Genomic DNA, 12,077 nt, shown 5'->3' with positions numbered 1-12,077 from the left:
AGCCTAATGCTATAGGCTGATTCATTTTGATATATATGTGAACAAGATGGGTCCTAAGAAGGTAGAGAAAGATTTTGAGTATCAGTCTCCACCGCTGAGCTCGAAGAGGAGGTAATAACACCTTACGAGCCAAGGAGGAATTAGAGCCTAAAACCCATGTCTAAAGAACTAAAGCCATGGAACAAAGTCAAGCAACGTGACTTGTCTAGATGGCAACAAAGTTTGAGTAATAATCTGATAAAATGATATAAGAGGAGAAATGCATTTGCCACAACGCCCAAGGACACGGACACACCGGGATCATAATAAGGACTTGCCATTCAATGGCATGCCTAGTTAAGGAAATAAAGTAGAACACAAAAGAAAAATGATGACATTAAGGATCAAGTGGTAAAAAGGCATGCACGGCCTTTTCTATGGTAATGTAGATAAAGCCTCACCCTATAGAATAGGTACAATAAAGTGGACTTGCACAAGTTGAAGAAGTTACATCTTGGCAAGCAAGGATAATTGGGCATACTATATATACAAAGGGCTTAGCAACTATCTTCAACCCATCAACGTGAGGTAGTTAATCCCTATCTCCTCACCAAGCTCAATAGCCTTGTATGTGAAATCCGCTTGCCCAATAGATCCACTCATTGAGGAAGGAGCCTCTCAAATCATGGAATTGCGAGGTAGATGAAGAGGAAGAGGCCATGGACAATGAGTTGATGCAAAAGAAAAGGTCAAAAGAGGACCTCAACGAGATGAAAGTTCCATAAACAAACACTAACTCTTGAAGAAGAGGTAGCAAAACAAGTAATTGATAATATTTTGTGGAAGAGCCATGCCCACTTCCTCTGTGCATCCTCTTTGTGCATAACTTTGGAATGGAAGTTAAAATTATGGTGGATAAAGTAATAGGTGTGGAACACATAACAATTTGAGAAGCAAGAAGCACATCCAATGGCTGATGCACAAATCCAAAGAAACTGATGAAGGTATGCATGTCACAATGATGATGATTGCAGTCAATAAAGTGCTAGTAAGTGTGCCAATGGCCATGCCCATGATGCAAGTAGAGTGGATGCAAATACAGGCAATAAATGTAGGCATTGGAATACCTATATGTTACTATGACAATGCTAATGCCACAAGTAGATATGGTACATACCTTGGATAGGGCAGATATTAATGTTTCATTGATTGTGCAAGTGTCCTTGGATGTGGATGTAAGTGAGGTGTAGTTGATGGTTTAAAAAATGCTTTTGTAGATAAAATATCATAGGAGCAGGTACAGATCATTCGCTACTCCCCATGCCAGTATCAATGATATTTACAAATGATATTGCTAGCACATTCCATAAACATGAAAGAGAAGCAATGAAGGAGTAGGAGGCCGAGCAGAGAAAGCTCTATAAAATACAACATGAAGGCCTAAGGATGCCCAACCTCCCCTAATTACATATTCAAACGGACTATAATTCTCATCTTTTGAAAGTTCTACACCTTGAAGACTTTTGAAGGGTGGTACTTGAAAGCACGTTATACAATATTGCTCTTTTGTATATTCACAAACCACTGGCACATTGGACCTTTCATTGATTTGATGACATAAGTCTCTTCATATGTGAAATCAAAGAAGCATGGATTTTTATACTTTTGGTCTCCATATCCTAACCACTAATTTCATGTCTTTTTGATGTTTTGCTTTGGGGTTCATTTAACTTTTAAATTGCTACACAATAATTTTGAAGATGAGGAGGTGATGATGTCACTTTTTGCTAGAGGAGGGGTGCAATTGGATTACTAGAAGTAAATCACCTAGGAGTTTGAGTCCTAATTGTATTCTAATCCTTTTAGTCCTCTGGGAGAGGAGTGAAACTTCTTCTGTGCAGAAATTTGATTGGCAGGTGAATGAAGCCTAAGGATCACTCAAAAGTGGCAAATAATGGTGAGGAGGAGGAAGTAGATATGATTCCTTAGACAGCTTTAACATGAGTAAGTCTATGAGAATGGCAGGTTGCACATGGAATGTTAAGGGGATCAAGGATAAAAAGAAAAACTTAGCTTTTTGGGGTCTAATCAAGGAGTGGGATGTGTCTACTCTAGCTATCCAAGAGCATAATCTTTTTGGGCCTAAATTGGTTAGAAAAGATAGATTTAAGGATTGGGATATAGTATATATGGTGGGGTAATTGGGGGATTTTTTTAAATTAAGAACAACCTTAAACCTAGCATCATTGCTAATCATCCCAATGGGAGAGTTTTGGTAGTAGAGATCTATTTTGAGGATGAGAGGATTTGGTTGGTGAACCTTTATGGGGCTCACAATCACAAAATCAGAAGTGATATGTGGGATTGGATCTCTAAATTGAATATTCAAAAACAATATGTGGTTATGGGGGACTTCAATATGGTTGAGAAACAAAGTGATATTGGGACAAGAGAAGATAAGATGGGAGAACTTAAGAGGAAAGTTAGGCTTGAGAGATGGGTGGGAAATGGGGGACTGGGGGTAGACCATGGTCATACTTATTTTAGCCTTCAATATTTTGGCTCATCATCCAGACTGGATAGGGTTTTCTTTAGTCATCATCAGGCAGCCTAGGTTCTTCATACTCAATCTTGGTATTGACCCTAGTACTGCTATTTCTAATCATATGCCTCTCAGATGGGGTTGGCATGTTATGGGCTAGGAAGAGATGGCATTGAATAGATTTCCAACTAGGAAATTGAGAGTAAAAAACCTGCGGCTTGAAGATCAGCTTTTTAAGACACAAACTGAGAAGAAGATATAGAAAGATTGAAAGGAAGAGATCCTCGGGGTCATGGAGACTTTTTTCTAATGAAATGCAAGGGATAATTAGAGGGGTTGGTAAATTGAGGGGGCTGAGGAAAAGAGACAACAAAGAGGTAGGTGGAGTGAACTTCTAAACCATCTTCATAAAAAAAGACAGATTGGAAAGCTGTCAGAAAATGAGATTTTTTCGTATATGAAATGTCAAGAAGAGCTAAAGGGAGAGGATGAGAATTGTTCAAGGCAAGGAGACAATAGGCAGAAATGGTAACTTTTTAGCAATAAGAGGAATCTTTGTAGGTATCTATTTAAGTTACTTGAAGGGAAGGGCACTAAGGAGGTGATGGGGAGAATTCTGGATGAGAATGGCCAAGAGATGGAGGGTATAGACTCCCCATCACCAAGGAGGTGATGGGGAGAATTCTGGATGAGAATGGCCAAGAGATGGAGGGTATAGAATTGATTGCTGAAAAGTGGGTGAACTTTTTAAGAGCTACTCCTAGCATGAAAGAGGACTGGTCTACCAAAAGCTTTAAAGCTGAGAGTAAGTTGCTTGAATTAATAAGTAATAGCATAGACACTGACAAAGCTAGATGGCTAGAAAGAGATATTGAAGTGGATGGATGCTGGGACACCTTAAACAAATTGGGAAAGGAAAAGTCACCTGGATGGGATGGGTTGTCTGTAGAATTTTTCATAGCTTTCAGGCCTTCTCTAAAGGATTTGGTTGGGAGAGTATGTAGAGATGCTTTTAGAATAGGGAACTTGGATAAAGATCTTAAGGAGGGGCTGATAACGCTCATTCCTAAGCAAGCAACCTGTGAAAGGATTAATCATTGGAGACCCATCACTCTAGTCACTATCATCTATAAGATCTTGGCTAAGGTAATTGCTATGAGGATTACCCTTGTGTTGCAGAGGATTGTCTCTAAAAGACAATATGGATTTATAAAAGACAGATCTATATATGATAACATATATGCTGCAATGTTGGGCAGAGATTTGGCTCAAAGGACTAATCAGAAATGCATTCTTATGTAGCTGGACTTAGAGAAAGCCTATGACAACAGAATACATTGGGCCTTTGTAGCTAGGGTTATGGAAAAACTTGGCTTTGGCATAAGGATGGAAACTTGCATCTATACCCTTACATTTGGAGCTCATTCTAAATTTCTTTTGAATGGCATAACTACTGGGGGATTTGATATAAACAGATCAGTCAGACAAGGTTGCCCTCTTGCCCCCGTGCTCTTTGCCATTGCTTCCCATCCCCTGATCATAGCATTGGAGATGCCACTGTTGAAGGGAATGTTACTGGGTTGAAGCTAAGCAATGGGGAACAGTTTGGTAATTCAATGCTTTGCTGATGACTCTCTCCTTTTCTAACAAGTTGAAAATGATAATATGAGACTTGCATTAAGCATCATTCAGGACTTTGGTGATGCATCAAGTTCTAAATGCAATATACACAAATCCAAATTTATAAGTTTGTCTGAGGACAATGATTTTGATCTAGAGAGATGGGGCTGTGAAGTTATTAAAAGAGGTCAAATAGTCAGACATTTAGGGGTCCCTTTTGGTGTAGATGTGACCAACAAACAACTTACAGACTAGGCCTTGGACAGGTTTAATTTGAAATTGAAGAAATGGGAAGGAATCAAAGTTTCTTTCCATGATAGAGCGACCTTATGCAATGCAGTACTAAATTTCTTACATTATGTTTTTGTGCCCTGTGCTAGACTTTGGCAAAGGACATTGCAGAGGATAATTAAACCCATAAGACAATTCTTATGGAGAAAAGGTAATTCTAATAAGAAGATTTTATCCTGGTGGCTTGGGACAAATTGTCTGTTCCCAAAGAGGAGGGCGGGTTTGGCATTCTACATTTGCCCTCTCACACTAAGGCAAGGATGGCACTCTTGCTCCCTAACTGTCTGATTTAGGAGAAAGTGTGGACAAAAATGTTGAGAGAATTAGTTGAAAATGCTGGGGTATATTATGAAGGTTAATGGCATGATCTGGAGGACTGGAAAGATAAGATATTCTCTTATGCTCCTCTGAAGGTTACAAGCTCTTCTCTGGCCAAAAGGCTGTGTACCAACTGGAAAGAGATATTGGAGTTAATGCTCTGGGATGACTGTGCTGCTAGAGTCACAGGGAATTCTTTACAAGGCTTGGGTATTTGGTGGTCACATAAGTTTATCCCTCCCCTAGCTCTAGAGGATCCTAAAACAGCTAAAAGCTTGAACAACAAAGGTCTCAAGAGTTTGTCTGACTACTGGGCTCCTACTGGGATAGGGCCTTACTGGGATGGAAGGACCTTGGTCAAATAGTTGAGGAGTTTGATCTAAATTCCAGGGAGGGACGCTTGGTTAGAGTAGTGCTGGATGAGGTCCAGAAAAGCTGGTATTCTACTGCTTTTGATGAGTCCTGTTGGCTAAACGACTGGGTATGGTATAATGGGGCTAAATTGGATAAAGGGACTACTAAAGACTTGTATAGGGATTTAAGAAGGACTGAGGAGAATGTGATGTATTGTAATAGGATTTGGAGAACAAGTTTGGGGCCCAACACTTGGAGGAAAAGATGGAAAATGATCTAGAAACTGGAAATTTCTACTAAAGATCAAATCTTTCTTTGAGGGTTTGTATGGGTGCCCTTCCTCTGGGGAGTAAACTGGTGTAAAGGAACTTCACTAATGGGTGTTGCCCTAGATGCAAAACAGCTTTGGAAGATGAAAAACATGCCTTTTAGGATTGCCCTACTATCAGAAGCACTTGGACCAGAGTTAGTAGATTGGTATTATAACTGTATTGGTGTGCAGGCTTACTGGGGGGACTAGGTATTAGCGAGATGGAAAAACAATGAGGAGATTGTGGATGATATTTTTAACATAATTAGATTCTATTGTTTGTGGGAAATATGGAATACCAAAAATTGTGTCTTATTTTAGAAAACAGGTGATACAAGGTTGGATACTACCGGTTTGATGTATAAATGTGTACATATGTGTTGGTTTATACTTTTAGTCAATAAACTGAATAAAGAAGGGATGCTACAGATTATTCATGTTTTGCACGCTGCCATGTCTTGACACTACTTGGAAGAGGATCCCTTCAAGCATACTAGGCTGAGCCTATCCTTGTTGATGTGTATTCAGGTCATCTCTGTGCAGAAGCCAAGGTGCAGAGACCAGTCACGTTTGGGTCCAAGGACCAGAAGATGGTATAGGAAAGTGAAACAAATCAAATATACTTATGTAGCCTTCATTGAAAATCCAACACGTGCAAGACCTGTGGTCAAAGTATGGTCAAGGAAGGGGGATGTTTTTGAGGATCAGTCATCCAAAGGATGTATTACTGAGGCTCTGATGGAAGCATGCATTCAGCTGGGGTTTTTGACTTCCTTGGAAAACTCTTCTTTTTGTATTTGAAGATGGGAGATGGGATATGATTTGTAACATGTTGAATGGGGTTTGAGGGTTGTCAAGTTGTTATTTGAGATGTAACTGCCTTTTGGTATATTAATACATATCTATATTGGTTTAAAAAGAAGGAATTATAATATATATCGGTCGAGTACAAGGGTAGCTATGGCAGGGGGAGGGTCAGCGTTCAACTTTTGGGATTTGAAAGGCAAAAGGAATGGGAGAGAAGAAGAGTAGGTGATTCCATGGTCTTCTAGAACTTGGTACCTAGAGTACGCCTGAATAATAAAAGTAGTAATCGTATCGACCACAAAGACCCCCCCCCCCCCCCCCCAAAAAAAAAAAGAAAAAGAAAAAGTAATCGTATCGATCCCGAATCCCGATAGCATTGTGCAGGCGCTGCTGAAAGTCTTAAATCGAAGTGGCGTGCCCTGCGGGTTTTTCTTCTTGTAATTGGACGCTCATGGGTGCCGTGGCGGAAAGGAATGGGGTCCACGAGGACTTTTGTGGATATCACAAATGGAATGGAGTTGCAACTCTTGCAGTATAAAAGCAGGTGGGCTGGATCCCCGTGTAACTCTCTATCTCTCTCTCTTTCTTGTTTAATTTGAGCTAATAATTGTTAATAATTATTAGCAATATTCCTGCACAGCAGTTAGTTAACTCTCCCGGCAATGGCGATCGAGGTGTTCAGCGACAAGGTGGAGTGCAAGGTGTCGGCCAAGAGGCTGTGGCGCGGGGCCTTCGAGGACGCCCATAACTGCCTGCCCAAGGCTCTGCCGCAGGTGATCGCGGGCGTGGAGTACGCGGGCAGCGGCTTCCAGCCGGGCTCGCTGAGAACCATCCACTTCCACAAGAGTATGCATGCAGGCTGGTCGATGAATGAATTGATTTATTTAAATAAGCAGCTTCGCGCTAGCTGCATAATGAATTGAATCATTGTAAATTAGATAATACTGATGACAGTTTTCATGGCTCCTCGCAGGCCACGCTGAGCACATTGCGCGAGAGAAGCACCCGGAGCACGTGGTGCTGCACATCAAGGAGAGGCTGGAGGAGGTGGACCACCAGGCCCTCAAGCTGAAGGTGGAGGTGGTGGAAGGGGGCTTCCTGGGCGTCCTGGTGAAGCACTACAAGTACGCCGTGAAGGTGAAGGAAGGGGCGCACCCCGGCACATGCGTGGTGCACTGGTCCTTCGAATATGAGGCCCTGTCCGAGAAGCACCAGCCCCACGTCCCTGCGGCGCTTAAGGAGGTGGTGCCCCTCAGCTTCACTGGAGTGGAAGCATACCTGCTCGCCCACGGCGACTTATACACGGAGTGAATCTTGGAGCTGGCCCCCCTCTCTCTACCTAGGCAAATGGTTGTTTAAATACGAAGGCTTCTCATGAGGTCGGCTGCTCTTGAGCAAACGATTGAGCGAACGGGAGGGACTACCATCTTGGTTTTTTGGGCGCTGCCGTTTTTGTATTTCTTCATCGAGGGGGAAACTTTTTATTAGTAATAAAGAGGTTTATATACATATGTGTGTGTGTGTGCGTTTTTTTTTTCAAAGCTTGGATATGTACATGCTCGGCGAGAGTGTTGCCTTTGTATGTATGCTCCTTGCTTTAATTACCATCCTACGTGGCAATATGGGGTGTTTACATTAACAATGCATTGCATTAGCTACACTACGCTCGCTCGCATGTCACTCTTCCCCACTTGATCAGAGGGCTATAGCTCTACCCACAACATTGGGAGGATAATGTTGCATTGCGTAGATTTTCGGGGACGTAGAGTCATGCACAACATTAGATAGACGAAACTTTTTCTTTTTCTATTTTCCGGCTCACCTCTTGGAGTGATGTTTTGGGGTCCTACATGTATGAATCATCTCCATACACTACACACAAACCTCCATGCATTTCTCCACATATTAGATTCTGTCTAAATGGTGTAGACCGTCGACAATGACATTTGATCATTGATTCTCCATTGATCTTCACCATCGGCCATTGTTTAAAAAATCATGGCTTTATGAGAAAATCTCTTTCAATAAGTCCTATCACTATAAACATTAGGACATTTTCGAGGTCATTTATAGGGCCTTGTAAGAAATTCACGAATTTCTAATTTCTCTCTCTAGAAAATGTGTATAGAATAAATAAAAACTAAATTTCAAGATGTAAAAGTTCTATTCTTTCTTTTAAGAACATTTGGAAGCTTGTCATAAAGTCCGTGTACCTCATGTCTATACCCCACATTGCATTTATGATGTGAGAGATGTGGAATTGACGGCGCGAAACACGGGCACACATCACTAGAAGAACGCAGGTATTTGATATTGGCAGCATTGAACTCGAGCACGCTTAGTAAACTCTCGCTGAGGGAATGGGGCCAAGTTAAAAAATTATAATAAACATGGCCACCTACGGCATCAATAAATCCCTCACATGCACATGGATAGGTCATGAGCTCCTTAAGCTAGGGGTCTAGGGTTCAAATCCCAGCTGGGCCAAGAGCCGTAGAATAGCCCGAGTTTCATATATCTTTTTCCATTTCAACACACACACACACATGTATACATGCATGCATCCAAACAAATGTGAACTTTGAATGAAATAAATCACTTTCAAAACTTAAGTTTTGGAATGTAAGGGAAGAGTAAAAAGGAAGTAAGTGTTACAGATAAAACACTTTCCTCTTGATAGCCATTTGGTGCACATAGGGGTGCATAAGTTGCTTTAGAATATTCTTATAGCTTCCAATGGCTATCTTTTACACACGCACACACACACACACCGACCCACCCACCCACACACCCACCCAAACACACAAACTTATAGTGATGTAGGGTGTGTGTGTGTGTGTGAAAGATAGTCATGTCTGCTAAAAAGACTAAGTGGATAGAGAAGATGAATGAGGAAGATGATGAGAGGGAAAGTTTACTTTGTGTGCTAAATGTTCTAGCAAAGAAGAAAACTTGAAAGAAAGTATGATGAATTGTGTGTGTGTGTGTGTGTATGTATGTATGTATGTATGTATATGTTTGTGTGTGTGCATGTACACACACACACACACACACACATGCACACACACACACACACATACTCTGAATTCTAGTGCCGTTTGGCATGATATTTAGACCTTAACAATGTTGGAACGTAGTATGCACGCTAAATGGCTATGGACCATCGGGCTTTGTATCTTGTGCTCCTGTAGAGTTGCTTTAGAATATTCTTATAGCTCCAAATGGCTATCTTATACACACATACACACACACACACCAACTTATAGTGATGTAGGTGTGTCTGTGTGGGTGATTGTGTGTGTGTGTGTGTGTGTGTGTGTGTGTGAAAGAAAACCATGTGTGTGCTAAAATGGCTAAGGGGATAGAGAAGAATACTTTATGCACTCCACAGGGGTGCATGAGTTGCTTTAGAATACTTTATGCACTCCAAATGGCACTCTTTCACATAAACACAAAAACAAACACATTTTTTATGTACTTTAAAAGGTTTTATGTGTTTTAAAAGGTTTTATGTGTGGGTATTTATGTGTGTGTGTGTGAGAGAGAGAGAGAGAGAGAGAGAGAGAGAGAGAGAGAGAGTGTAGAGCCTCTTGGTGCTCATAGGAGATCACAAATTCTACATAACCTCCTTATCGCGTGCCAAATGGCCATCTAAGTCTTGCCTTGTGTATATGTGCATATATGTATCTGTGAGATGGTGCATGTGTGTGTGTGTGTGTGTGTGTGTGTGTGCGCGCACGAGAGAGAGAGAGAGAGAACTTCAGTCTCTCTCTCTCTCTCTCTCTCTCTCTCTCTCGATCTCTCTCCCTCCCTCTCTCTCTCTCTCTCCACTAACACTAGAAACTAGCTTTGAAAAAAAAATAGTAGTTTCTATTTTCGGCTAAACGTTAAACCTCAACCGTACGATCGGCATATCACCACATGTGTACGGTCTCGAAAGACATGCCCAACGAATCAATTTTTGAGGTTCAATTCGATGATACCATGTGTCGAACGGTACTCACACACGTGTAAATCCAAGGTCTATTTTGCTAAACTAAACTCGTGTTTGCTGTGAGTTTATTGCTTCATCTACTTTAGTAAGCTTATAGGTACATTTAAATCCAAAAACTCCCACATGCACACCCATAGCCATCTGGCGCATATTCTTAAGTGGACAAGTTAGCACCAAGGGGGGATGTTGGAAAGGGGTGCCTGCATCATGTAGTTAAGTGCACTCGTGTAGTGATAGTACTCGGATGGGTGACCTCCTGGGAAGTTTTTCCCTCATTACATTTTAACATCATAGCCATTTAGCACACATAAGTGTTTTGATTCTCCTTTCTCTCTCTTATATCGCTCCAAATGGCTATCATAGCCATTTCAATCGTATTGGTGCTTTGATTCTCCTTACTCTCCCTTGTATGGCTCCAAATGGCTATCATAGCCATTTCAAGCACATTGGTGCTTTGATTCTCCTCAGTCTCCCTTGCACATAAGGTGTTTTGGCATTTTTTCTAAGAGAAGGATTTTTGCATTTTTTTATACTACTAGTTGCAGAAGAGGAGGAGGGAGCATTTTGGTTGTTGAGGTTCATAGGTACTTGCTCAATTGCAGGATGGGAATAGGATACATGGCAAGTGTACACGTTCATTGGGTAAAGGTAGGTCCCAGTGGAGCAGCACTTTGGAGCAGATGATTGACATCAAATTGTGCTTTCGTATGATGAGTTGTGGATGGTTGGTTCCACCTGGACAAGTGACTGGTTGGTTGGAGGCTTGCTAGCTGGGGGTGTCAGGTTTTGGCAGGAGAGATTTCTTGAGCTCAATGGCATAGTTAACACCAAAGAGCTTACAAGATGTTGCCATGTGATTGGGTAGGGGTGTGTGAGTAGTAGTCCCATCACGTGAATGGAGAGTTATGGATACAGGTTTTAAAGGTCAGGTGTGACAGAATTGTCAGCTACAGTGTTGGAGGTATGTTTCTTCCACTTGGAGTGTTAACAGGATAGAGAGGCATTCCTGGAATTAGGGATACATGGAGATCCGAAAACCTTCTATCTGGAGATTGGTGCTCAACAAGCTCAGAGTTGGAGGCTTGAGTACTAGCTGATGTAGACATTGTGGGCCTCTAGGGTGTCTACAGGGGGTGCTAAACAGGGAGACAGTTTAGCAGTGTTCTCTAAGGAGCAGATTTTTTTTCTTGGAGAGGTAGATAGTTAGATGACGTCCTTTTTTGGGATAAAGAGGGAGCAAATTGTGTGACAGGTGTGATGATATAGATTGGGTTGGAGATATGGACATCTAGTGGTTCATTTTTTGGATTTTGCTTAACTTCTAGATCGGAATAGTTTGTTGGAATAAGTGCAGAGGCAGGAGTAGATCTACTTCTCGACTTGCTTTGGAGGTTTCCTTTTTTCCAACTCTCCTTGGACCAGTTTCTCTCCCAAGATCTAAGAGGGGGTGTTAGCATTATTCATCTCTTGGTAGTGTGTCCAAATTGAGTATCAAGGGTGCCCAAATTTATCCTGGGTAGCACCATATTTTTCCTTCTGGTCAGGGCCCTTGGTTGTAGGGTTTGCCACCCATTTTCACATGTTTATTATTAGCTACTCATGAGTCCTTTTTAGATCAAGTCGGCCAGCTCCTGTAGGGGCTATAAAGGCCAGGCTCTTATCTCATTTGTAGATACTTTGACATGGGCTTCAGTTCCTTCCTTACAGGAGTAGTTGTTCATCATGCCCTCACCTACAGGGACCACCCCTTGCATAGGGATGTTTGTATCATTGCTTCTTCATCATTATGCAGATTCATTTCTTTCTTTGTGTGCGTATGTCTCACGCTTTCCGCTGTGCACTTTGACATGTGCATATGCTAT

The 12,077-nt window shown here is 41.6% G+C and overlaps 1 protein-coding gene across 1 annotated transcript; it reads left to right on the top strand.

Moving 5' to 3' along the window:
* Window positions 1-6,791: 6,791 nt before the first annotated feature.
* LOC147624962 (major pollen allergen Bet v 1-D/H-like) lies at window positions 6,792-7,730 on the top strand. The gene is made up of 2 exons (XM_086818908.1): window positions 6,792-7,067; window positions 7,195-7,730. Exons 1-2 carry the CDS (start codon window positions 6,884-6,886, stop codon window positions 7,530-7,532), a joined length of 522 nt encoding a protein of 173 aa, XP_086675034.1. The 5' UTR covers window positions 6,792-6,883; the 3' UTR covers window positions 7,533-7,730.
* The last annotated feature ends 4,347 nt before the right edge of the window (window positions 7,731-12,077 follow it).

The sequence above is a fragment of the Cibotium barometz genome, chromosome 24, assembly GCF_041138505.1.
Source record: "Cibotium barometz isolate CiBa-2024 chromosome 24, ASM4113850v1, whole genome shotgun sequence".
Classification (NCBI taxonomy): Eukaryota; Viridiplantae; Streptophyta; class Polypodiopsida; order Cyatheales; family Cibotiaceae; genus Cibotium; species Cibotium barometz.
Note: the sequence above shows the minus strand (reverse complement) of the source record. Positions and strands in the feature narration are given on the sequence as shown.